A 26534-nucleotide genomic window follows, 5' to 3' on the forward strand; every position below is an offset into this window, starting at 1 on the left:
ATGAAAAGTTCTTACTTTCCTGAATTGCAAACAGAATACCATTCGATGTATTAGTCCATATATACTGTCTTGTACGTTTTCTATAAAAGTTATGTATTGTTGGAATGTTGAGCATACTTTGAGCCTGGCTACTAGTGTTTCTGTTTGGTGTTATGAAGATGCTAGAAGAGTGTGGGTTATTATTGGATAAGATATTGTGAATTAGGCAGGCAGTTTTATAATCTCATGCAATCTGAAATGACACTATCTCAAGTGATTTAAACAGTGGTTCACTATGTGCTACAGAACTTGAAAATGTCATTATGCAAAGTGCTCTTTTTTATAGTATAATGAGGGGTTGGAGATGAGATGGATATGTGTAGCCTCATGATTCTGAGTAATATGTTAGATGGCTTTGAAATATACTAAAATATTTCAGTATTGCTAGAGAAAAATAATTTCGTGCCTGATACAGTCTGAAGCAAGCGCGACTTAGTTTAGCACATATGTTTCTGATGTGTTCTTTAAAATGTAATGATATGTGTAGAGTAGCCCCTAGATACTTCTAGGTGGTAACACTTGAGATACAGGTATGTGCACACATTTACCATGAGAAAGAAAACTAAAATAACTCTCAAACATCTACGACAAGGTCCTTTCACATAATCATACAATCAAAATGCCGTAGATTCACGAGACCTGTTGATGTGCCACGCACATGACTAGCTGCATTAGTCGTGGATATCTCGCTTCTCGTATTAAACTGATTTATTCTTCCAAATGGAACTTGATATTTCGTACGTGCATATGCGCACCTTAAAAGTAGCCGTCAATATTAAACGACTGTTCAGCGTCTGTAGACGCTACCTCCTTTCTGTTTCTGCGATAGTACGTAGAGCAAAATCTGGCCCAAATTAGCATGGAGAATGAAACACAGGATATTCTCACACAGCGTGTAGGACTTTAAATTGAAAACAAAGAACAAGCACTGTTGTGTAAAACTACTATATCCAAACGAAATTTCGCATCAGTACGACAAAAAACAAAGTGAACGCTGCAGCACGTGTTCCAACTTAACACGTTATTGGGGTGCTGGCAGCAGGCAGTGCCACATTTTGTCTTTGCTTCCAATGTCGTCACAGATAATGAAGTTTAAAACTCTGAAGCTGTACTGGCTAATCTGGTTATCCTGATCTTGAACATACGATCAGATAATACAAGAGGCTGCACCACTGCAACTTAAGCTAGCAATCTCTGAAATTAGAGACTCACTGGGCTGGCTGACTAAGCCACCACTTAATTGGTGCCAGAATTTGTGGTTGGAAAGTGCTACTGCTACTTGCAAAGCATGCATCTCGGAATGAAGATGTCCCGCAAATGTCTCCAACAACCAAGTATTCCTTAAACTGCAGTACATTTATGGACAGGCTAGCACTCTTCAATAACAACAGGTTACAGTGAATTCTTGCTTTTTTGTGGAAATGTAATCATAAGAGGATAGCAGGAACTAGCCGGAGCACTATGCTTGAAAGCATGGGCTAATTGTGTTTACTTGTGCATCATATTGACATTGCACTGATGTTTCTGCCTGCTTTCAAATTCCAGAGAGCCTTATGGAAAGACTTGTTCACAGGCCGTCTGAGGACTGAAATACCTGATGCTGTTGTACGTGAGTTGATGCAATAGTTTCCGTATCTGTTTCCATTGCAGTTAACATTTTTCTTTCTTTTTTTTTTTTTGTGATGTGCGAAAATATTTTTCGCTGAGCTCCTTTGCATTTGTTTATTGCATTGCTAGCACAAGTCTTGTGCATTGTATTGCCACGCCTTAGTAACGCTGGAGGACGAGGACGAAGAAGTTGTTTTTGGTGGCTGCTGCAGCTAACAACAGTAACCAGCCGTTCGCTTGGAACTGACTGCTTGCCTTTTCCTCTCGCGACAAACTGGTGGACATGCTGCGTAATAATACACCCTATGCCTGCTGGTCCTGAACTAAAAGCTACCGACGCCAGTACCTCAGGGACTGCAGAAATCCATCGAAGCAGCCATCGCCTCCAAGGTCTTCGACCGCAGTACAGTCCCCTGGAAAGCTTTGCGAGGACAATGTCAACAACAACAACCGCAAACCAAACTGAGGAGATCCCAAATGCTGCTGTACCATGCATTGTCAACGCGCCTCGCACGCCTAACCCGTTCCACAGCGACGCCATTGAGGATGTAGAAGACTGGTTAGACCATTTTGACCGGGTCGCCACCTTTAATGACTGAGATGATCGTCGTAAGTTGAAGAACATCTATTTTTCTCTTTTAGACATGTCAAGGGTGTGGTACGAGAACCACGAAGCTTCATTTACCAGCTGGCAGGAGTTTTACCGACTGCTTCGCCATGCCTTCAGCACCCCCGAAAGGAAAGAGCCGAACAGGCACTATCTTCAAGGTTCAAAATGCCGAACGAAACCGTCGCCATATTTGTGGAAAACATGGCGAGATTGCTCCGTCGGGCCGACCCACTAATGCCAGAAGACAAGAAGGTGCATCTGTTAATGCGAGGCGTAAGAGCACAGCTTTTCGCGGGCCTCGTGCGCAATCCTCCTACAACAGTGTCTCAGTTTGTCCGTGAGGCAACAGTCATGGAACGCATGCTTTGGCAGCGGCTATCGCCTTATGAACACCAGACCACCATGACTGCTGTATGCTCACTTGTACCTGCAAATGATGACAGAGAGTCCCTTACCGAACTAATACGGCAGGTTGTTCGAGAACTCCAGAAGTATTATGCATCGGCACCGGCACCTCCGAGTGCTGCGGCTCTTACGGACGACATTCGGGAGGAAATCAGGCAGGGGGTTCATTCCTCGCCACCAACACGAACCGAACCTCCCACGCTCTCGTACGCGGATGCTCTTCGGGTTTCTACGCCGTCGACGGCCCGTTTCTTGCAGTCCTCTACAGGGCTTCCTAGACGCTTCCCAAGCCCAATCCACCGCACGACTCTGCGAGCAGACTTTCATCCTGGTCCGCGGAAGTCAACGGTATGGCATGCTCCCAACAACTTTCTGTTGTGCTACCACTGTGGGGAGGCTGCACACTTGTATCGCGACTGCCAGTTCCGACGGATTGGTCTGCGGAAATACCACCCGGACGCCCGTTGCCCGCACTACGGCGAACGCCCGCACGAAATCGAGAAGTACTTGGAAAGCAACCGTCTTCCTCCGGCCCCTCAGCGAAGACAGTTGCAGTCGCCATCACCTCTTCGGCATGCATCATCAAACCGCGCTCGACTCGTCTTTGATTCCGCTGGAGTCACCGGCGGAAGCCCGTGCTGGGGAAACTGAAAACGGCGACCTCCGGGGATGAGGCCGCTGTCATGCGAACCGTCAAACATCCTCCTTTGCCGACGCCACCCCCTCGTGACGTACTGCTGATGCCTTCCTTCGAAACCGCCAAAAGAACTTCTGCTGCTATTACTGTTTCCGTCGATTGTTATCTGGTAACTGCACTTGTCGATAGGGGAGCTGATTACTCGGTTATGAGTGCCTCACTGGCCACTCGGCTACGCAAGGTGCTGGCAGTGTGGGACGGCCCACATCTGATCACGGCTGGAGGACACCTCGTGTCACCGATCGGACGATGCACCGCCAGACTTGCAATTTGTACGTCGACCTTCGTAGCGTCTTTCCTTGTACTGCACAAGTGTTCTTGGCTGGTTATATTGGGCATGGATTTTCTTCAAGAATATGGGGCAGATCATTAATCTGCGTGACTTGTTTGTGACTTTTTCTAACTGTGTTTCTTCGGATTTGGATGTGGATAATCATCGCGCGGCTTTATGCGTGGTCGATGACTACGTAACGTTACTGCCTTTCAGTAGCATATTCATTCTCGTTGAGTGCCCAGAAGACCACCTAGATATAGGCATCGCAGAAGGTAACCTCATCATTTTGCTAGATCGAGAAGTCGGCGTTGCACGAGGTCTCGTAGAGCTCCAAGATAGGCAAACCACGATCCTAGTTACTAACTTCAGTGGTGAATACAAGCACTTTGCGAAGCATACCACCATGGCCTACTTTGAAACACTGGACGGGTTCAACGCATGTGCTTCGGTAACGACAGTCTCGATGCAGGAAAACAGTAATGTGGACATGACCAGTCACATCAACGTCAATCCACAGCTGGAACAACCCGAACAAGAGAGGCTCCTCAGTCTATTGTCATCATTTAGCGACTATTTTGCCACCACGTCAAAAGTCAAGCAGACTCCTCTAACCAAGCACAGAATCATCACTGAACCAACCGTCCAACCTGTTCGCCAACACGCTTACCGTGTGTCGCAGAGCGAACAGGATGCTATTCGTCATCAAGTTAAACAAATGCTGGATGATGATGTCGTTCAACCATCGACAAGTCCTTGGGCATCGCCTGTTGTACTAGTTAAGAAGAAAGACGGTTCACTACGATTCTGTGTCGATTATCGCAAACTGAACAAGATCGCGAAAAAAGACGTGTATCCCCTTCCTCGGATTGACGACTCTTTGGATCGCCTGCATCATGCCCGTTACTTTTCTTCAATGGATCTATGTAGCGGGTACTGTCAGATTGAAGTTGACGAACGGGACCGGGGGGGAAAAAATAGCGTTTATAACACCGGACGGTCTCTATGAATTTAAGGTACTCCCTTTTGGATTGTGCTCTGCTCCGGCCACATTTCAATGCATGATAGACACGGTTTTATCTGACCTCAAGTGGCACTCGTGTTTAGTCTACTTAGACGATGTAGTTTTTTCCACCACGTTTGAGCAATGTATCGAGCGGCTTGAGGCGGTTCTTCAGCCCATCCGCACCGCCGACCCGTCTCTAAAGCCAGAAATATCACTTTTGATATCGTCCTGCGACATGATGCTCCAGCTGTCATCACAGACCGTGGTACAGCCTTCACCACACAGTTGGTCCGAGATATTCTGCAGCTGAGTGGCTACAACGCACCATACGGCAACTGCGTATCACCCACAGACCAATGGGTTAACTGAGCGTCTCAACAAAACGATTGCAGATATGCTTTCCATGTATGTCGCCACGGATCATAAAAATTGGGATTAACTGCTCCCGTATGTAACATTTGCTTATAACACTGCGCTTCAAGAAACCATCGGGTTTCCTCCTTTTCGTCTGTTCTACGGATGCGACGTCACCACTATGCTCGACGTGATGCTCCTACCAACTTCGTCCGATACGACCGCCCCAGGTACAGACGCTTTTGTTCAGCTGTGCCGAAGCAGCACGGCAGCTTGCACGACAACGAATTCTATCTCGTCAAAGCCAAGATGCTTGTCGATACAACATACGCCACCGGGACGTAACATACAAGCCGGGAGATCTCGTCTGGGTTTGGACCCCTATACGTCTACGAGGCTGCTATGAAAAATTATTGCGCCGTTACTTTGGACCGTACAAAGTTTTGTATCGGCTAAGTCAAGTCAACTACGAAGTTGTCCCTGCAGAAACATCGCACCAATCTCGTAGACCACGTGCCTCTGACATTGTTCACGTCGCCAGGATGAAGCCCTACCACTCGCGCCCGTTGTCTTTCTCATTTCCTTTATTTTCTCCATCTAACCCGTCACCAACTTTTGTGGCTTAACTTTCACTGTTCTTTCCTGTAGTGGCATCGAGACGATACCTCTTTTTTTGGAGGGAGGGGTAATGCCACGCGTTAGTAACGCTGGAGGACGAGGACGAAGAAGTTGTTTTTGATGGCTGCTGCAGCTAACAACAGTAACCAGCCGTTCTCTTGGAACTGACTGCTTGTCTTCTTCTCTCGTGACAATATTCTCCTGAGACCTCAGTACATCTTCGAAACGTAATCACTTTCCATTTGGTTTTATTACAGACTGGTATGTTACAAATGTGAAAACTTTTCTTTTATATTCTGATAGCAACACCTGTACATACTTGGACAATGTAACTGTCTCCTCTTGTTGTGTTATGGTAAAAGCCACTTTCCTGGCACTAACACAAAGATGCAGACTTGATAGTGTGCGGTTGGTCAACTTGCTGATGGTGTGTCCTGTATTTTCAAGTCATCTCGCAGTATTCGAAATGCACTATACAGGTGCTTTCTGTTGCCCATGCACAACACAAGGTTCTACATCAGATTAGTGTCAGTTTTCTCGAAAGTTGATGGCAAGAATAGTGATCAAACCACTTTCATACAGATGCATCTGCAACCGACTTCATATTCTTGACGAATATTTTGCTTAATTGCTTCAGAGTTAACTTTCAGAAGTGAATGTATAATTTAATGTTCACGGGATCTCTGGAGGATATATGCACAGCCATATGCCCACTCTGATTTCAGAGGTTTCTGAGTTCCGGCATGCTACTAGCAAAGGCAACGTTAACAGAACTGGATCTCAGTGACAATGCATTTGGACCAATTGGTGCTGGAGCGTTGTTGCCCCTCTTGAGTTCACCGGTCTGCTTCCAACTTGAGGTACGTTTTCTGAGCACAAAGCTCTTTCAAGAAAATTGTTCCAATGCAACGTGTTCTGAGTTAAAGCATTTCATTATTTTATTGGCTGGTCAATTATTTAAAAGGAAATTGAAGGCAAACTTTAACTTTGGCTAACTATAGCTTTAAAACTGTCTCAGCATTTAGCTAAGTAGCGGTAAGAGTAGCGTATATACCGTATTTACACGATTGTAAGTCAACTCGAATGTAGGTCGACCCCCCCCAAAATTGCATGTCTCAAAAAAAAAAATGGGGGGGGGGGGGGGGGGAGACAAACCACGCGAGTGCATTTCACTCAAGGGAAATTTATTGATGGTGTAGTTAAGACTACTCATCGTCACTAGAGTTGACCTCACTGGTACTGCTGCCGTTATAGCTGCTGCGGTCCCACAGCATGTCGTCATCAAGTGTGAGTCCACACTTCGCGAACGACCGCACCACGACATCGCTCGGTACAGCCGCCCACGCAGAAAGGACCCACCCGCACACAGTAGCCAGGGAGGCCAAATTTCCTCGCGCTGAAGCCGCCACTGCCGCACCACACGTTCACCGACTCCAGACTTGCGTCCAGCTGCGCAGTTGTTAACTTCCTCGGCATGGAGGATAGCAGCCCGTTTGAACGCTACTGAGAACGAGCGCCAAAAGTTCTTGGCACTCATGACAGGCGCGACGATTCAGCACAACAGCAAAAGTGGCAGATCTGCGCGGCCGTCCAAAACAATCGTATCTCAAAAAAAAAAAGCTCTTCCGCCAACTACTAATACCCCCCTAACAGCGGCTCTTCCGCCAGCTACCAATACCCCCCTAACGGTGGCTCTTCCGCCAGCTACCAATACCCCCCAAACGGCGGCTCTTCCATGATCGATGCTCTCACAAGAGCTGTGTGCTCGCAGTGCGCGCAATCAAAATGTATGCAATACAGTAAATTATTACGCTACGCTTCTACCGTAACCATAAAAACGTAGGTGCAAAGTTGTAACCACGCCGTAGCGCCTCTGATTTCTCGTTTCTCTTGCCGTTACTAGCGGTACACCGTTCGGTTTCGATTCTAAGTCGACCCCCCTACATTGGATTGCCAAATTTGAAAAAATGGGTCGACCTACAATCGTGTAAATACGATAAACTAAACATTTTTCTTGGTTCATCATGCACACAAATCACGGCGGTCGTTGCTGCGACCTGCGCCATAACAATAGGACGTTGCAGCATCCCACCAGTTTTTCTAGTGCTAATATTTATCAGATAACTCCAAAGCTATTTTGAAGGGAGTCTGGCGAATTTTTCTTTTTTGTTAATTAACACGTAACATGTATTGCTGCCATAAACATGCCAGCCAAATATTATTTCACTGCATGCAGCAGGGAGGCCACAATCTCGCATTATAGATTGCTTACTCTGCAGCTTTTGAGGCTCCTTTGCTGCCTCCAATGTTGTCATAGCCAGCAGGACCGCCCACAGACTCTAGCCGTTGTGAGCAGTTGTTGACGGCCATGACTATGAGTGTTGCCTGAGTGCCGAGACCTCCAATTTTCTAGCAAATGGGGAAGTGGCAGTTAACACATCCAGTCTGTCCTGTTAAAGCTACGTTGTTGCTCTTGGGTACCTTTGTCAGATGCCAACATTGAAGAGTTGCCACGAGTGCACAGCAGAAAGAAGGAAGGAGAAATAGGCAAGGCACTGTTGTTGCCCGTGCCCCAGCATGGGGAAAGTCAACATTGGGCACTTTATGCTTCCGTCATTATGAAGTCCTTTTAAAAAATTTCTTCGGCAATGTATTCATCGAAAGGCATCACACTCATTTCAATACGTTCTCACGTATGAAGAAAAAGTGTCGTGGAGCAATTGTAGTACCACACAAAAATTATATGCACTACAGTAAGAGTTGAAGTAATACATAAATTTGATATAGTACATACGTATCGGATGTGCATAAAATTCATTAATATTTGATTCTTTAGTGATTATACAATTTTTGTGTTGTGAAACGTTTACGCAGGTTCTTCGACTAAACAACAATGGGCTTGGGACCGGGGGTGCTGAGTTTGTGGCCAAGGCCCTGACAAAATGTCTTGAGGACAGCACGAAGGCCGGCAAGCCTCTAGCTCTGCGGACCTTTATATGCGGCCGCAATAGGTTGGAGAATGTTGGAGCGATTGCCATGGGTGCTGTTTTTGGGGTTTGTATTGTTGGTGTCATTACCTCTTTGTACATTATCCCCTCAAGAAGCAGCTTTACGTATCACTCCAATGTGATGGTGTGTGTTAGATTTTAGTGATACATATCAAAACGTAATGCACTGACCTAATTTCTAAGCCTTGAATTAGATTAAATTTTTAGTTTTCTAATGTAACAACTATATCCAAAGATATGATCACTGTAATAAGGTAAAAAATGTACACAAATAATTTTTCACAAAAGCATTTCTTCCTGGAAACTACGTGTAGTGTGTCACAAGCACTACTGAGCTGCAGTGTTTTATTTACTATCTGTTCATATGGTTTTTACTGCTGAAGCAGTTTGTCGTTAAAAAAAAGTCAATGCCCTTTCTGTTTGACGTGGTTACAGAAACTACACTCGTTGGAAGAGGTGGCCTTGCCTCAGAATGGCATCTACCATGAAGGAATTGCTGCCTTGGCAAACGGTTTGATGTCCAACAAGAACCTTCGCATACTGAACCTCAATGACAACACATTCACAGTGAAAGGAGCTCGACACATGGCACAGGTATCACATGCAGTTTATGTGTGCGTCACTGTTTCAAGCACTGAACTTTCAGCGTGGTAGCAGCATGTGACAATCTCGAGTGGTAAATGCTGTCTGTTAGTTACGCAATAAGCAATTCATAGAAACCGTTGCCTTAGAGATAGACCGCACATGCAAACCTAATAAGTAAGTGACTGTACAATTGCAGGGCTTTCTAAAGAAGGTTTTATTTGAAAAATGGCATGAAGCTTGCAAATTATTTGCCGAATTGTTTCCCCCTTTAAGCTGCTCATAGGTATTGAACAAAAAATGTACAGATAGTTTAACAAAGGCACACACAAAGACTGAGCAGCAACATTTAAGGCCTACTTGAGTATTGTGCTTTCTGTGTGACACATCTTGTGCATAGGATTGGGGTTGATACAGCTATTCATGCGGTACATTTCTGTATTTACATTAACACTAGCATAGATTAGATATGTGTGTGCGCATGTGTGTATCCGTCCATTTGCTCACTTTGTATTTACTCAGACTTTGCTTTCTTTTGATGCTGCAAGTGCTGCTTTGTCAATTTTTTAACAAATGCTCACACCATCTTACTCCTCAGGCACTGCGTCACCTTGACAACCTTGAGGTCATCAACTTTGGTGACTGTTTATTGAAAACAGCTGGAGCTAAGGAAATTGCAAATTCATTGAAAGATGGTCATAGTGCACTGAAGGCAAGTGTTCTATCAGTTGCTTTGTTCTTTGATCTCCCCACTTTGAAAAAAATGCTGAAAAAACATTAAACGCTTCCATAAACACCATACTCAGAAACTAAATGGGGTTTTTAGGTGTTTTGTCAGCACCTTGTAGTGAAGGGATGAACTTATTGCATAATAAAGCTCCTTTGGGGACATAAGGGAGAACATTTAATTCTTGCTTATTTCAGCTGCCTGCTTGCTTTTGAATGCTATGTAATGTTTCTCTATTTGTAAAAAATTGATTAGACCCAAGGAAGCACTGTCAAAATTCACTACTTTGTGGGGAGCTCTTGTGGATATGTCGAAGTGGCACCTTTTTGTTATTGTTTTGCATCTTTTGTCACTTCAGAGAGAGAGAGAGAGAAACAACTTTATTTCTGGCATAACGAGGTTGTCAAATTAGCTGGCCACTGGTCTGAAGGCTAGTGGCCAATTACTTGCCACGGCCGTTTCGGCCCAGTTATGTCTGCTTGAATCTGGTAGTCAGTCATCGACAGGAGTGACTCCCATGTCTTGTGGGAGGGAGTTGGCATTATTGACTGTGGACAAAGGTTTCCCTCGCATTCCCAAAAAATGTGAATGCCTTCGTGCAGTTGCAATGTTGGTAGTTTGGTTATATTTCATCCGGGTAGATTTTGGATAGCTGATGGGGGCTGGGTGGATAGAAACCTGCGCTTATAGTAAGACTGAGCTGTCTGTGATCTCTGAAGTATAATCTACCAGTATAGTTTTACCCTATGTCTCTTTAGTGTCTACTTAGTCCTTAAAGGGGCTCTGAAACACTTTTTGAAAATAGTAAGAAAATGTTGCCGATCTGTATGAAAGGCTCTTGTAAACATGTGACCCAAATATCATTGCAGTGCATGCCGTAGGGAATTGACAATTTTGTGTCAAAAGCAGCGCCAAATTGCTTGCTCTCGTTTCCGCTGTGTCATCATGCAGCGTCAGTGCAAATAGCTGGACCCACCAATAGCTATTGACTGATTTCATGATTGCAAGAACATTCTCAGCAATAAATAATTACTAATTTTGAGTTAAATAAATGAAACATACAGTCAAATCGCAATATAATGAACCTCAATTTAACAAAATTTTATTGTAACAAACTATTTTCATTTTCCGATCTTAGTTCTGTTGAAAACCGTGTATTATTATTTTTTTTTCTTTGTGGTTTAACAAGGTAATTTTGTGACACGGTCACGACTTAGCGAAGTTTTTGGCCACTTCAAGCATGTACTTGAAGCCTGTATGTTTGGTAAATCTAGCAAAAACTATAAAAACGCCAGCTGAGACAAACGTTTGCAAGCGTCCTTCCGCATGAAAAGTTTGAGCAGCAAAGACACCATCAAAGCACGCGTGCCATGACGTGATGAGCAGGAAACACAGCTACAGGAGACGCGTGGTGCAGGAAACGCTAGGGACACGAGACGCGCATTTATCTGTCCCTACTGCACACGTCTCCTCTACTCTTGCTGTGGCTGCACATGGCTGTCCATACATAGGACGCGCATACACAGGGGCGAGCCAAGGTAGTTGATGCCTTGATGCCCATTGTGTTCCCGCACATCTAGTGATGCCTGTCGTGTAATCTCACACTTCTGAGACATGGTACGAAGCATTCGCTTGCATTGTGACAGCGAGTGTTCATGGTCATCGAGTGAGATCTGTTAATGTTTGCCTTAGCACGCATGACACTGGTACAACTATGAACCTTACTTCATGTAGTTGTCTCTTTGCTATCACCATCAATGATCCACCCTTGTGGCAAAACTGCAGCATTTGTTTTTTCCTCAGGACAAATGTTTGTATCTTCTTACTCTCTAGTTTTTCATTTGTGGGCGCCATCTGATGACGGTTGCTGAAGTGCGGTCAGCCTTGGTGTCCAAGATAAAATTTACAATGCTGCACGCAAATCTTGGATGCCGGTAGCCATGCCGATGCATTACTCTTGGCGCAATCTACACCACACGCGCTGGTGCTCATAACCACGCTATCATGGCCCAACCTTCTTTCGATTTGTTTATAAGTGCTTACCGACAAGATGCTGTCTACCAGGAATGTTCTGGGAACTTGGTGAAATTATTTTTACTGCAGAAACTTTAAAACCTCGAATTACTTAAATTTGCGATTTAACAAAGTTTTTCGCTGCACGTACAACTTCATTATATCAGGGCTTGACTGAATATGTCTGCAATCTCAAAAGGTAGAAAAATCATTTCACCTTTGCACTGCCATTCTATGCACGGGTTGCGCGAAGGGGCGTCTGCTGCGTAACGTAGCCTACCACTGTAGGCACAAGGTGCTGCAATGAGCCCTTTTGCCACCGAGGCACTCAACTTTTGGCCAGTGCTTTGCCCCTTTGGCTTCTCCCCTGTGTAGCTTCCAGCGGGCCAATGGAGATTTAAAGAGAAAGACAGCCACGTATTGGTGGGTAACTCAACTTATACTTAAAGAAACTAAAAAAATTTTGCAGCACGAGATTTGTGAGATGACACCCTCTGATAGTGAGGCCATTCTATGATTAGTTATGTAAGTGTTCCTGTGAGGCAAAATTCCACTTAGCCTACGCAGCAGTTGGTTATGCTTAGTGCAATGCAGGAACAGGTCTTTTTGGTTGATGATTATGCCCCTTTCTGGTCTCTTCCCCCATTTTACAATCACATTTAATTTTCTTCTTCTTTCTCTACATATTTGGAGAGAGTTGTTGACCAAAGCTGTAGGTGGTATTTTAATAATGTTGCCAGCATTACGATTTTGGAAGTGGACAGAGTTGATTAAGTGGCACCCTGATGTTTCAGGAAGTGAATCTGGGCAACAATGAAGTGGCACTTGATGGAGGCCTTGCAATTGTAGAAGCTCTCAAAGGAAAGCCAGATTTGGAATCACTTGAACTTGACGGTACGTTACTTGAGGCCAGCAATGCATTGCATGCATGGATGTGTTTCAATTTGCGCATCTGTTAACAGTGAGTTTTCAGTTGGAGTACCCTTGAGCTCATAGGTTGATTTCATTGTTCCCGTGTATTGTTTGCATAATGCATAAAATGCTGTTTTATGCATTAAAGCTCAAAGTTAACTGAAACACCCATGCATTTCGTGGGACACTTTGACAATTAATATCTCGAAACTGGTTCAGTCCTGAGAATTCGTTCTACGTGGATACGCCTTGCGAACTCAGAGGCTATAGTAATTTGTAGATTGAACATTGTACAATGTGCCTTAAAATAATGAATTAAAAAGTTAATTAGCCTAATTATGTTAATTCTTCAGTTAGCATTTTGATTTCTCATGGAATTAATGGCCGCCTTATCGAGTAGTTTAGATCAAAGATTACAATTGTGCTATCAGCCACAGGCAATTTAAAAAAAATTGGTGCAGCTGAAATGAAACACCCTGTATTTATGCAGTTAAAGTATTCAATATTTCAACATTTAGAATATTTTTCCATAATTGACTAACAAGAGGTAAGAATTGTTGACAACTCTGCAAATTCTTTTCTAGTCTGTTATTAATCCACTCTCAATAACACCAGTGATAGTGAGTTCATGCTTAGAGCAAGTCACAAATGGTAGGTGGTGGTACGTTCATGTGTGCAGAGCAGGGCTGGAGGAGAACGTTACGCATGTTGATGTACCACTCTGGTCCCGAGTTCCCCAGGGATGGCCTTTGAGAATAAAGGTTACATGCCGAACCATAAGCGCAGGTGGCCTAAAGCTCATGCAGCGGCACGGTGCTACAAGGGCGAATCAAAAAGTCTTTGCCCCTACTTTTTGTCAGCCAAAATAAGGTACCTACTCGTAATTACAAATATACGTACTATTCTACGTACCTTAAACTATTTTCCCACGTAGGCCCCACGCCGTTTCAGACATTTGTCCCATTGCAGCACTAAATTTGAGATGCCCCTGTGGTAGAATTCATTTGGCTGACTGTGGAACCTCCGTCGGACTGCTGTCTTGGCTTCACGGTCTTCACGGCCTTCTGCAAACTCACAACACCACCACCTCACACTTCTCTAAGCAAGACACCTTTCCCCATACATGGGCTGCATTTCCCTGTGGAATTGATGGGCGTTCGTCCCTTGCTGCATAGAAAACGAATCACACTTCGTTGCTCGTACGCCGTGGACATGTGAAGCACAACCGCCATATTCAACAACTGACAGCAGCGCTGTGCCACGGAGCTACTGGCAGATAAGGCCGGGCCAGTCTAAGAAAGGTCCACCGCTGGGAATGGATACGTTGACTTCGCATTTTACAGCCGTAATTTGGCTAAAAAAAATAGGGGCAGAGACTTTCTGATTCGCCCTTTTATTTTGGCGGTTCTTGTCTCATTTGTAGCGTTGGGCTAATATTAAAATTTTAGAATAGTAGTTTCGAACATTACGCTATTCGATATTCATGCATTTTGAAGGGTTGGCAAACAGTCGAGAGTTTGTTTACTGTCTAATGATCAGTAAGGCACGACATTTAAAATCAAAAATAGACTCGCACGTTCAGCAAAACTGTATAAATATGGTGGGAGCTTTCAGATACAATAAACGGCTGATTTTTCGGACATGCCCAATAATTCGGACGTCTTTGCGGCACCGCCTCGTACCTCATAGAGGTAATCTATAAGAACTTCTGAAATTTCTGACGCAAGAAACCTTCACCGTCCAATTTTTCAGACTTTTGCCATCACCGCAGGGCCGAAACGGCATTCATTGAAGCTACCTCCGCCGCCATATTTACCTCGCTGCCTCAAACTGGCGCTCTTGCACGCAGAACTGCTGGCAGCCATAGCCGCCACCGCGGCAACGCTAGGCCTAGTTACTACCAAGTTTCTTGCTGTTCGGTGCCGCGTTTTTCATTGAAACAGTTCGCCGCTGTTAGCACTTTCCCGTCTCCGCTTTTGTGATCCTCGCCAATGGCTTCGAAGCTCAGAAAGCATGGTACGTTGCGTAATGCTGGTTCCCGAAATTAAGCTTCACCTCAATACAGCAGTGTTACGCTGTGAAGCATACCGAGAGTGGGAAGGGGCAACTGTCACGGGACACTATATGTATTCTTTAATTATACACGCATGTGCCCGCCGTCTCCTATCTCAGTACGAGCACCGATATGCCTAATAAGTGCACTGACAGGGCTTTACAGCTATTTCGGACATGTCTGTGGCAATTTGAGCCCTTGGGAGCAGTAAAAAGGCATGCATTCATTTTTTGGGGTGTTTTCGCGGCTTCTAGGGAGTCCGAAAAATCGTATATTGACTGTATATTAATTGTAGTCATTTCATCCACTTTGTTTAACAACGGGCAAAAGAAACCGAGCAACAAGCTCCAGATATGCCGGTATACACCGGCACCATCCTTGCCAGTCATGGCGCCCTGGTTTTTTTTGGCGCCCAGCACTTTTTTCTCACCAGTGCCACGTCCAGACAATAAGTTAGAAAAACAAGTTTCGGGTGAAAATAAATACCTTTAAAAATATCTGATAACTTTTATAATTGCTCAGAAACTTTTATTTGTGAGAAAACTCATAAATACTGTTTCAAAGCATTTAAACTATAATATTCAGGAAAAAAGCGATAAGGTGAGTGAATGACATCAACATTGTCAAATTTATTCCAATAAATAAGTCATACTTGAATTAATTATCTCATTTTCACATATTAGTCCACTTAATCATTTCACGTATCCAATAATTATCTTGCATGCCACTTTGCGGCGAAGATTTTTGAACTGCAAGTATTGATATTCGATTCGAAAATATTTGGCCAAAATCACTATTCGCTTCGAATTTGATTCGAACTCAACATCCACTATCCACTATTCGCACAACCCTACTCGTTTGACTATAATACATGTAAGTGATGCCCGAATTTCTAGTGAAATCATATTTAAACATGTTCGTGAACAACATGATGGCCAACAGAACGGTTATGAGGGCATGTACTAGAAGTATTTTCACTTTTAAAACACAGAAACCTCAATTTCACAAAATATTTGCCTAATGCAGTTATAATTGCTAGTACAGTGTCACACAGACTCCAACTCTGGGTGGCACAAAGCCACATACTGATTACCCTGTTTAAATGATACAGCAATTTGTGAACTTTCTTGTGCTGACTTCTATAATGGTATATACTGTCTGTAGTCATTCAGTTAATTTATTGTGACATCATTGCGAGTCCATAGATAAACACATCAGTACGGAGAGGGGAGGAGGTACTGGAAAGGCTTATGGAGTTATCAAAGGACAGAACCGCGGTTCTAGGTGCTCATAATGGTGTCGCAAACATTTGACTGGTTTTAGCCGAGCGGAATAGTGTGTTGCAGCTTGGAATAGCAGAGGAGTGCAAGTCCGAAGTTGTAGGTATCAGATTAATAAAAAAAAAAGCAATAACGGTTGAATGCAGCATGAGTATTGATTGAAGCTAACCCTTGAAATTTGCTTTCCTTGCATGTGTTTGTATGTGTGTGCATGCATCTATGTGCTCTGTCTTCTTTCTCCTTTTTATCTTTCACACTCATCATACTGGGTCGCATGCCAGACAACCCCTCTCCAGCTCTGGCTGGAGTCTTCCTCTTCTTTCTTCATTTGGTTACTGATCCATAACTGCAGCTTTACCAGGGCCTTAACCTCTTGTCTGCCGAAGACAAGTTTACTCGTCATTACAAAGGCTGCATTACCTTGCAATTTGGATGCATAAATAAAGAATATACATAATTTCCCATTTCTCTCGACAAGAGCAGTAAAAGCACTGTAGGGATTCCTCATATGTTTTTTAGAAAAAATTGGCAAACTAAATGCAGCTTTTTTTTTTTCAGGAAGTCCGCACATTTCATCAACTTTTCGAACTTTCTGATGGCAGTTAAGGGGTTAAAAGCAACATTTGAGACTATTTGTGGCATGAAGTTGGTGCACTGAAAAGTCGCGGTAACCTATAGTGTAAATGCTTGCAAAGGCCATATGTGTGTGGCGCTTTAGCACTGCACCAACTTAGGACATGTGTCATAGAGACGAGCTAAATCTCTTTCTTGTTTCCATTTTACAGGTAATAAGTTTGGCCCTGAAGGAGTGAACATGCTGGAGGCAATAATGGAAGCAGTGGGCAAGATCGAGGCACTGTGTGCTTTCAGGTGACTCCTTGTTAAAGCTTGTCACGCAACTCCCACTATATCTCTATCTTAGTGCCCTAAGTCAATACACGATTAAGATTTAATTATTGCAATTGTCTGATGAAGTACAGTAAAATCGAATTCATACATTTTGCATAAAAACGCAAGAATAGGTGTACTAACTGGGAAAACGTACAGTCTGAAGTCACGAACACAATTCACCAGGCTCAACTGTAGTTGACATTTACGTAGCGCGAATTGTTGCAGCAGAAGACGCCGGTGCGTGCTGAGCTGTTGGCGCCCAGACGGCCTGAAATGCACGTTGTGGTTGTTGCGGCTTCGGCAAGCTTACGTCTGCACTCCTTGAATTCAGCCTTAGTCAGCAGCTTCACGCTATGTTGACAGGCAACCAAAACGAAATTGAGCTGGTGGGCAACGCCGGAATATGACGCCTTTAGAGAAAAACCTGACACTCAATGCAGCAGGGAACAGCAGCGCATTGGAGTTGTAGCCTACTAAAGCCATGCAGTGTGCTTCCAATAGCACTAACGCCATGTGCGCTGCGACACAGATGGGTGAAGATGCTGATCGGTAGAGTTGGCGGCTATAGCTGTGAATGTGATGTGCGACTATGCGCGAGGAGATTTGCTGGTATTGTAAAAGGAAACTGAGTACATGCCGGCAATCTTATGTGACATGGGCTGGTGAGTACTGCAGGGAAGCTGCTGTGGTGGACAGCTATTTTTCTCGATCACAACCGTGTAGCGGTTCCGCGGGCTGCAAAGCCGTCTTCTTATTTCCATCTTTACAATTGTGCACCCCATTGGGCATATATTGCAGTAAATTACCATAATGGATGTAACGGATATAACAAAGTAATGTTAACTCCCTCTTCAACTTCGTTTTAAGGAGGTTCAAGTGTAGTAAATTGATATGAGAGGACCTGAATCTTTAAAGGGGCACTAAAGAGAAAAATAAGCTGAGCTGCATTTTTAGGTTGCCCTCCTACAATTCCAAGAAAGCCATTCTTTCCATGATAAGAGGCTTGATGAGCCAGAAAAGTCGCACAAAGTGCGCCACCTTAAACTTCCTATGTAAGCTTGCTGTCATGTCATTAATTTTGATGGCGTTTTCTCAGACCTAGTTAATCTTTTGTCAGTAAAGATGCACTATTTATAGTATTTTAAAGAGCCAAAGACTGAACTTGACAAATTTCAAGGATGTTCACTGAGCCACAGCAGCTCAGTTTACAAGAAAATACTTTAAACTTTGATATTACACTGATGCGGTTATGGCACGAAATGTTAAGAATTTTACTATTGCCTCTATTTGTTCTTGTTATAATCAGCTTATTACTGCAAAATTAACAAAAACAGAGTTTCGAATGAATACTTCTCAGTCTGAAGTGATTTAGTGTCCCTCTAGAACCACAAGTTTTAGAAGCCTAGCATTACATTTTGCAATCCCCTTGGTGCCACAATGCCCTCATTCATGCACTTGTAGGCAGTTAATGGTTTTTAAAGGAAAAAGTTTGTAGGAAACAAATTGTGATGTCCTGTGAATGAGACCTAATGCCCACGTCCATGTCTGTTTCTGATAAATAGTGATGATGAAGGTGTTGATGATGAGGAAGAAGAGGACGAAGAGGAAGCCCATGAAGAAGAGGGTGACAGCTCTGTAAAAGGCAGATCAGAGAAGGAGTACATTGAGGCAAGCTGCAGCGCAGAGGTAAGGATAGAACATCAGCAGTTATGAAAGCAACTAGCAGTCACAAGGGCTCGTGCTATTGTTTGAAGGCTGTTTATCTGATTTGAGCCACTGTTAAGCCGCTATTCAAATGTCGTGAGGCCTAGCAGAGGTGTAATACCACATAAGTGGAGTTGAGACCACTATGCTCAGATTTATGACTTCTTGATGTTAAGCTGAAACATCTACTTGCCTAAATATTGCAGCATGTTTATTGAAACCCTACTCATTTGCTGCTTGTTTATTGTAGTTCTCAAGATGGCTCCACAAACCCTATCAGCATTCTTGATGACCTTGACTCACAGTCTTGCAAAGGCTAGTCATGTGGATAAACATTGCATAATGTAATGGTTAAGAGATTATGAATTGTTTATATCGCAGTACCTTACCTTAAAAATTGGATGCATGTTACCTTGGTGTGAACTTATGGTGGTGAACTATTGTGTACAGAATTTTTTGTTGGTTTCGTACCAGCCTTGTTGTAAACATCCATGATTGAAACAGGTGGTTGCAGGAGCTATTCCTTCAAATGAATTAACTGTTGCACCTGCCACTGATTTCTTTTTAAGTCTACCTTCAACTTTTCTTAAAAAACTCACTTTGTATCATGACCTAGACTTTCAAGAGCAAACATGCCTATGTGAAAGTTCTTGGTCTAGTGGAAGGACAGTGACAAAGTAAACTTGCAGTTTCACAACACATGCACCTGGGAAGGAAGGTCTTGTTAAAAGCAGAAATGCACCAACTTTGCTGGGCATGGAACCATAGCAATTTTAATTCAGTAGAACACAGCTTAAACTTTCACTGCAGGTTATGGTTTGCTGTAGGAAAAATAGCAAAGTTTGGACGCATTATTGAGCTAGAGGAAACAGATGAAAGTTTGAATACCATGATGTGTGCTTAGGGTTAATTAACTGTCAAAGGCATTCAGCTCCATGGTGAACATAACACTATTAGTGTTGGAGTCATTGCCACATATAGATATATGCATGGTGACAGGCCATAAGAACTTATTGAAAATTTCGATCTGAACAACGCTGAAAATGCTGCCACGGAAGAAATATAATATTCAAACTAATTTGCAACGAAGAGCATTGGCTATTTACTTAGTTGAAAAATTAACCATAAGCCACTGTTAGTGTCAGCGCATTAGACAAAAGCATTGTCAATCCAAGTAATTACTGAAATGACACCTGTCACACTGTTGTCTTAAACAGCAAAGATGCCGTGTTTGTCTGAGTATTATGAACTACAGTAGAACCCTCGCTGTTACGTTCCCGGGTGCTGCGTTTTCCCGGCTGTTACGTCGTTTTCGGCCGGTCCCGGCACAGCTCCCATAGAACCCAATGCATTGGTAACCCCGCTGTTACGTCGCAACTGTGGGACCGTTCCCGCATCCTACGTTGCGAACTGCCACGCCGCGCCGGCCCGAGCGTCCATTTTGACTTTTCATGTTGCTTGGCTTGGTTGCTTGATGATGGCATTGGCCGCCCAAAGTGCCAGGGGCGGCACTTATTACTTATTTTCGGTTTCCACCAGTAAAAGTATGGCCCTTGAGATCCGCATTTGCTATCTAAAGATGGTGTTTATGACGCGTTGTGGCCCTAAAATTGGTTTTGGCTCATAGATGTTATGTATAAAGTCCAAGGGCGATAACACCGTCGCCATGCACCGTATGCGGTATGTGCGAGTGAAAGCGTCTCGAAAACGACCGCGTCTCGCGAAAGAAAGAAAAGCAGGGAGGAAGCGTGCCTCCTTCCGTTGTGCTCGTGGCACCGGCGAGGGAGCGAGAGGGGAGAGATCGCGGGCAGCGTTGTGCTCTGACATCATACTACGCGGCGGCGCGCGGTCGCGCGGGCCGTATCTTGAAGGCGATCTACGTTGGGGCAGAGTCTACGCAGTGTAGGTGCGTCGGCAGCTCACAGCTTTGTGCGTGCTGCGTGTTCTCGGCGCTCAGTTTGCGTTGAACCGATAGACAACAGCAAGGTCACTTTGCTCGCTTCTGCAGCGGTGCCTAAATTTTTCACGCAGTGTTTGAAAGCGCGTGTCTGCGATCATCGAGTGTGATGTGTTTATGTTTGCCTGTGGGCGCTCACGCCATGCTTGTTAATTAGTTAAGAAGCGAATGTTTACAAGTTTATATGGACGATCGCAATCGATACTTCGGCTGTCGGGCGAAACTACTTTTTTTCACACGTAAGAATTAAAATAATATTGTGTGCAGTTCAACACTACTCCCATTTCTCAATTTTTCCTGTTTCCTGGCTCTTGCGTTTCCCGGCTCTTACATTCTTTTTTTACGGTCCCGTGAAAAACGTAACAGCGGGGTTCTACTGTAATTCATTGATATACTTTATTAATACAGTAGAATCTCAATAAATGGAACAACAGCCTTACAGCAATGTAAAAAAGGCTTTGTTAGACGGAACCAAATTTGTTCCAATTCCAGATTCCAGAAACCGCAACTAAAAATAGCTGAAAATTAAACTCGGTGGCCACTCAGTGGCATCGCGACAGGCGTCACTGTTTGCACCTTTCTGTTTTGTGTTATCTAGCCAGTTTTCTATGTTTTCGCCAAGGTGGCCTTTGCTGTTGGTGCTTTGGTCGTGGCTTGCTGTGGTTCTTTGTGTTGGCAATGTTGGTGAGCTCTGAATTTGCTGAGCATTTGTGATGGCGACACAGAAACGCATGCACAGTGCACTCAAGCTAGAGACGAAGATCAAACTTATTGATGACTTCGAGAGGTGTTGCTTCACTAAAACGTTTTTTGCTAGCTGACTCTTGTCTTCTTTTTGTTATTATGTTCCGTATTTAGCATGAGCGTACTTTCCCTCATTGCTGTCGTCATTGTTTATCTTATTTGATAATGTGCCTTTACGTGTTATGTCGGGCGCTAAAGCCATCCACTCCACGTCGCACTACCTGTGCGAGTTTGCACCGTGCCAGCTGTGCCGATGACGTCATCCGCAGCGCTGCTCGCCTATTCTTATCTGGGTCATTATCACCCACCGTGACAGCTGCACTGCTGACCTCATTCTTGGTGCTGTGCCACCTTTTATCGCCGAGCTTCATACACCCGCATCGTGAATCCTCAGAGTGAGCTTATTACACGTGAGCGTATGCGCTCACGCGTAACGAAGCATATTGTGTATGCTTGAGCTCAATCTCTTGGTAAATGAAACTTCTGATAAATTGAACTCTTTTAACTGATCCCTTGAGGTTCCATTTAACAAGTCAACTGTAATATTCTGTTTCAAATGAAATAAAATGCTCTTCGACATGGTTAGTGGGAATGATAGCATGCATTCTATAGGATATAGGTAAAGGAGTTACAGTGAACCCATTGAATTGACATTGGATTGAATTCTGAAGTATCTGTGTAACAGTGCATGTTAACTAATGGAACTTAAACCTAACTAAACAAAAATTGAGCACTAAGTACATGATTTGTACCGGTCTTAAATGGGCATAAAACGCATGGTTGTTTTCTTGCAGGAGTTCCTGTCATCTCCGACAGCAGCCAAGCTGGCTCAACTTGGCAGTCAGCGTTCACAGCATTTGCTTCGAGAGTTGGAAGCATCTGCAAGTGGCACAGACCTTATACGAGGCTATGTAACTGCGTTTATGAAGGCAAGTAGTGCTATTAGTGAATGCACCATTACCTGTAGTGAATCATGGTTTTCAAGTTGCAGATAGTGGTGCAGATAACCATTTACTGTGGAAACCCGGTTATATGTCCCTCAATTTCACAACGTCCCAGGTTTTTACGACGTATTATTCGAGTCCCGGCGAACTATTCATAGAGACAATACATTAAAAAAACCTTGATTATATGATGCAAGATTATGCATGTTCTGTCTCGTACAACGGCCCATGCGAAACTGCGAACCCAACGGTGGCTGGGTGAGAACCGCGGCCAGCTTCGGGCAGCTTACTTATGGTGCGGTCACCTCCGTCAGGAAGGGAAGAGTGTCCCTTCACATGCGAAAAGCACCGACTGGTTTCTGTGCTCACTCCTAACCACCTTTTTTCTTCCTTCTCATTCGCTGCCCTCTCGTCATTCTTTCTGTTTTCTTTCTTCGCGTCGCTCAACCACCGCCCGCCTTCTTCATCCCTTAGTTGCCGTCTCATTGCACTTTCGCTCTTTCAGCGTTTTCTCTCAGCAGCGCCTGCTCCCGACACTGTATGCATTTTCGTAATGGCCGACAGCGTTTTTGGTGCTCCAAAAGTGATTACCCAAGAATACCGCCTTATAATGCGTATGGAAAGCTTGAAAGACTGTGTAACGATCAAACCGATTTGCCACCGGAAGGCACGCAGACGCAGATCGTATTGGATACGTATATTCACGCACACAGTTTCAAGGTTTGCTTACGCTCGAGCACAAGACTTCCACCGGAAGGCACACAGACGCAGATCGTGTTGGATACGTATATTCACGCACACAGTTCCAAGGTTTGCTTACGCTCGAGCACAAGACTTCTCAAGCGTCTGTCATTGGGTTTCCAGTTTCGCACGGGTTGTCGTATCATGCCTACACTGCTGGCTGCCACCGGACGAGGATGCGCTGCACAGCATCGGCAACATTCGCAGTTTCGTCGGGGCAGGTGCCACTGCCATAGGCGATCTCCTTGCAGACGTTGCTGCACTTCAATGACAGCCTGTTGCAGAGTGGCTCAAAGAAAGTCTAAGAAATTGGCAGAGTTTTCTAAAGTCTGTAATCTGTAAATGAAAAATGAAAGTTTTAACATGCTGGGCGGTGTGGATCGCAGTTCACCGCTAAATCTCTTCAAAAAAGCATGAGTGCACCGGCAATGCAGTATTCTTTTCATGTTTACTTCTTTGAAAGTTCTTGTTTCCGAGTCCTGCAGAGTACGCCCATAGCTTAAATTGAAGCTCCTTGGAACACTTTTGCGCACGACCATATATTATATAGACATAATTTTTTTGGTTGGACTATACGACGCCCTGATCATAGTACAGTATAGACTACTTATAATGTAACCTTTTATAGTGCAGAACTGGCTGCAACGCGGCCTTTTCCGACTTCCGTTTACCCTCCTATAGAACCCCATGTATACGCATACCGCATACAGTGCAGCCGCATGAGACTAAATACCGGTTATAATGCGGCTTCCGCGGGAAAATCTCGCCGACAGCGAGCACGCTTCTCAACAAGGTGTGTGCTCCCGGCCGGCGTATGCATTATTCAATGGAATCAAATACTCCTTAATTCGGACTTATTTGGCTGCACATCGGTTAAATCGGACTACTTTCGGAGCTCGGTGAGCAAGGAGCACCGCAAATGTGCGACGCAAAAGAGCAAGAACGGCGCTAGCGTCCAACCAAAACGAAGTGGCGGACTCCGCATCACCACAGCCATCAGTTGAAATCGTACGTGAATGACAGCAACGACGGAACGCTTCGAGCCTATTTGTGTCTTTAAAGCCTGTATTCTTGCGTTTACCACTGCGCATAACACCGTGTTGGTCACAGGCTTTCGTAACTGCGTAGTCATCAACAATCGGGGCGATAGTGGCCGCGGTTTTTTCTGCAGCGGTTGCAGCGAACAGTAGTTTCGTTTTTACTCGGTACGCGCGTCAGCCACGTGCCTAAAAAACTGCGTAGTCACCTCGATGATCGCATAGATAGCGACCGCGGTTTCGACTGCAGTTGTTGCAGCGAATGGTAGTTAATTCGTCCAGACTTGCGTGCGTCGGGCACGTGCCTTCAGCACTGCAAAGTCTCCGTTCATAATCGCGTTGATAGCAATCACGGTTTTTTCCACAGCAGTTGCGGCAAACAGTTGTTTGTTTTGACTCTGTGCAAAGCTGTCATACTTGAAAAGCACCGGCTACATCGTGATTACCTATGTTTTTGCCAGCTCACTGCCAAAAACGTAATCGCGATGTGCGCGCGATAGTACAAGGCATGTCTACATGCTTGGTCTACATATTTTGCATACGTGCAGGGCTTGAAAATTGTTGTTTTGGTAAAGTGCGGTACCGCTTATAGTGCAGATATTCGCGACTCCGGCGACTTATGTACGACATTTTCTCATTGTCCTGAAAAAGTCATATAATTGGGGTTCCACTGTACACACTCATGGTCGTCTTGTTGGCTCACTCTCATGCTACAAGTAGATGTCTTTATTCTAATAGAAATTCCGACCACATTTACAAACCAGAATGTTCAGACCAGTATTAATGGAAGCTAAACCAAGGTACCGTACTTATTCTGATATAAGGCGAGGTTCTTCCCCAGAATTTTTAACCTTGAAGTCACCCCCACCTTATACGCGAATTTCGCCTTACAGTGTGGCTTTACGGCAGAGCCCTCCTTGGTGCGTGAAGCCACACTATAAGGAGAAATTCGCTCTGCCGTGAAGCCACACCTAAAGGCAAAATTCTAATACAGTAAAATCTTGTTACTACGAACCCCACATTAACAAACTTTTCAGATTAACAAACTTTTCAGATTAACAAACTTTTCAGAAATCCCCCGCTGACTTATAGTTTCAATGTAGAAATATTTCAGTACTACGAAGTTCAGAATATGGAACTTTTCAGAATAACGATCGTTATTCAGTTTCCATGTCATGTTAAGGCCTCAGTACTACTAACTAATATTTCAAGATTTGGGGATTCTTGGATTTCCGTGTATCCAGTCACAGCAGCTGAAACGCCACGGCGGATGGGTTCGGAAAACCTGAGAAAACGCCTCAGGGGGAAAAAAAACAAAGGTACGCTGGCACACAGCATCAGCGCGTCGAAAAGCGGGGCGGCCGCCTGTCGAAAGGCCAATCGCCCACGATAATCACTCCAAAAGTTCCGAAAAAGCCTCGAAAGCAGCGCAACGATCACATGAATCGGTGACAGCGGCATGTCACAAGGGAAACGGCGGTCGCCCGTGCACGCACACAGGTTTTTTCGTGAACGCCTTTTCCGTACCAGCCAACCTTAAGGATGGCAGATGGCACGCTGGCACGCATTGCAGTGGGTCCATTCCAGATTTAGGACGGCGCACTTGCGCTCTACAGCGACACAGTGTGCCCGAAGTGTCGCCTAGCAATGAAGGCACAACTCTTCCTTCTTTTGGCATTCTTTCTGGGCACCTCTTTCGCACCTCTTTCTGTGGCTGTACTAGCTATGCGCGCGGAGAACCACCATACTCATGGGGTTGCCACACGGTTACGCTTTGTACTTTCCGGGCAGCGTCATTTATGCGTGCTAGCACTTTGAAATAGTTCAGGTGCCCGCCTCAGGTGAGACAGTTGTGTTCACGGCAAGGAATGTGAAAAACGAACAAACAAGGTTTGGAGGCGACACGGAGCTTCCTTTTTGTCGGTAGTTTTCTCGGTGTCGTCTGTTTTGAGCGCGTCACTCTTATTACACGGTGCTTCGGTGGTGCGTGGGGCCGGAATTCGTGGCAAATAGCCCCAGCACGAGCCGACCACTAACAGCGACGTCTTCGTTAATAGCTGATATGATGACAACTTATGAACTGATAGGTTAATGGGCGGAATGGTTAACTTTGGGGCTTTCACTATAATAACTTATCAGAATAACGAACCATTTACCACGATCCCCTGAAGTTCGTTAAATCGAGATTTCACTGTATAACACGCACTTCAGGTGTTGCAGCCCCCTGTCTCCCCTCGTTTTTTTTTTTTTTTTTTTTTTTTTTTTATGCTTGCCATTTTGCATTTTGACAGTGTTAGTAATTCAGTAGTTCACACGAGTCCCACTGAGTCTAA

The 26534-nt window shown here is 44.4% G+C and overlaps 1 protein-coding gene across 5 annotated transcripts in view; it reads left to right on the plus strand.

Annotated features, from left to right (window-relative positions):
- The window catches only part of LOC119450278 (ran GTPase-activating protein 1-like), a 32654-nt gene that overhangs the window by 2320 nt on the left and 3800 nt on the right, over positions 1-26534 (plus strand). For 4 of the 5 annotated variants that reach the window (XM_049665766.1, XM_049665764.1, XM_049665765.1 and 1 more), the window contains exons 4-12: positions 1585-1644; positions 6334-6468; positions 8483-8662; positions 9052-9210; positions 9797-9914; positions 12737-12832; positions 16969-17053; positions 18637-18760; positions 22274-22408. In XM_049665766.1, the coding sequence (XP_049521723.1) occupies positions 1585-1644; positions 6334-6468; positions 8483-8662; positions 9052-9210; positions 9797-9914; positions 12737-12832; positions 16969-17053; positions 18637-18760; positions 22274-22408 (1092 nt within the window). Of the gene's footprint in view, positions 1-1584; positions 1649-6333; positions 6469-8482; positions 8663-9051; positions 9211-9796; positions 9915-12736; positions 12833-16968; positions 17054-18636; positions 18761-22273; positions 22409-26534 lie in introns of those variants that run through there. The other variant, XM_049665768.1, reaches the window with a different exon arrangement.

This window comes from Dermacentor silvarum, chromosome 4, assembly GCF_013339745.2.
Source record: "Dermacentor silvarum isolate Dsil-2018 chromosome 4, BIME_Dsil_1.4, whole genome shotgun sequence".
Lineage (NCBI taxonomy): Eukaryota > Metazoa > Arthropoda > Arachnida > Ixodida > Ixodidae > Dermacentor > Dermacentor silvarum.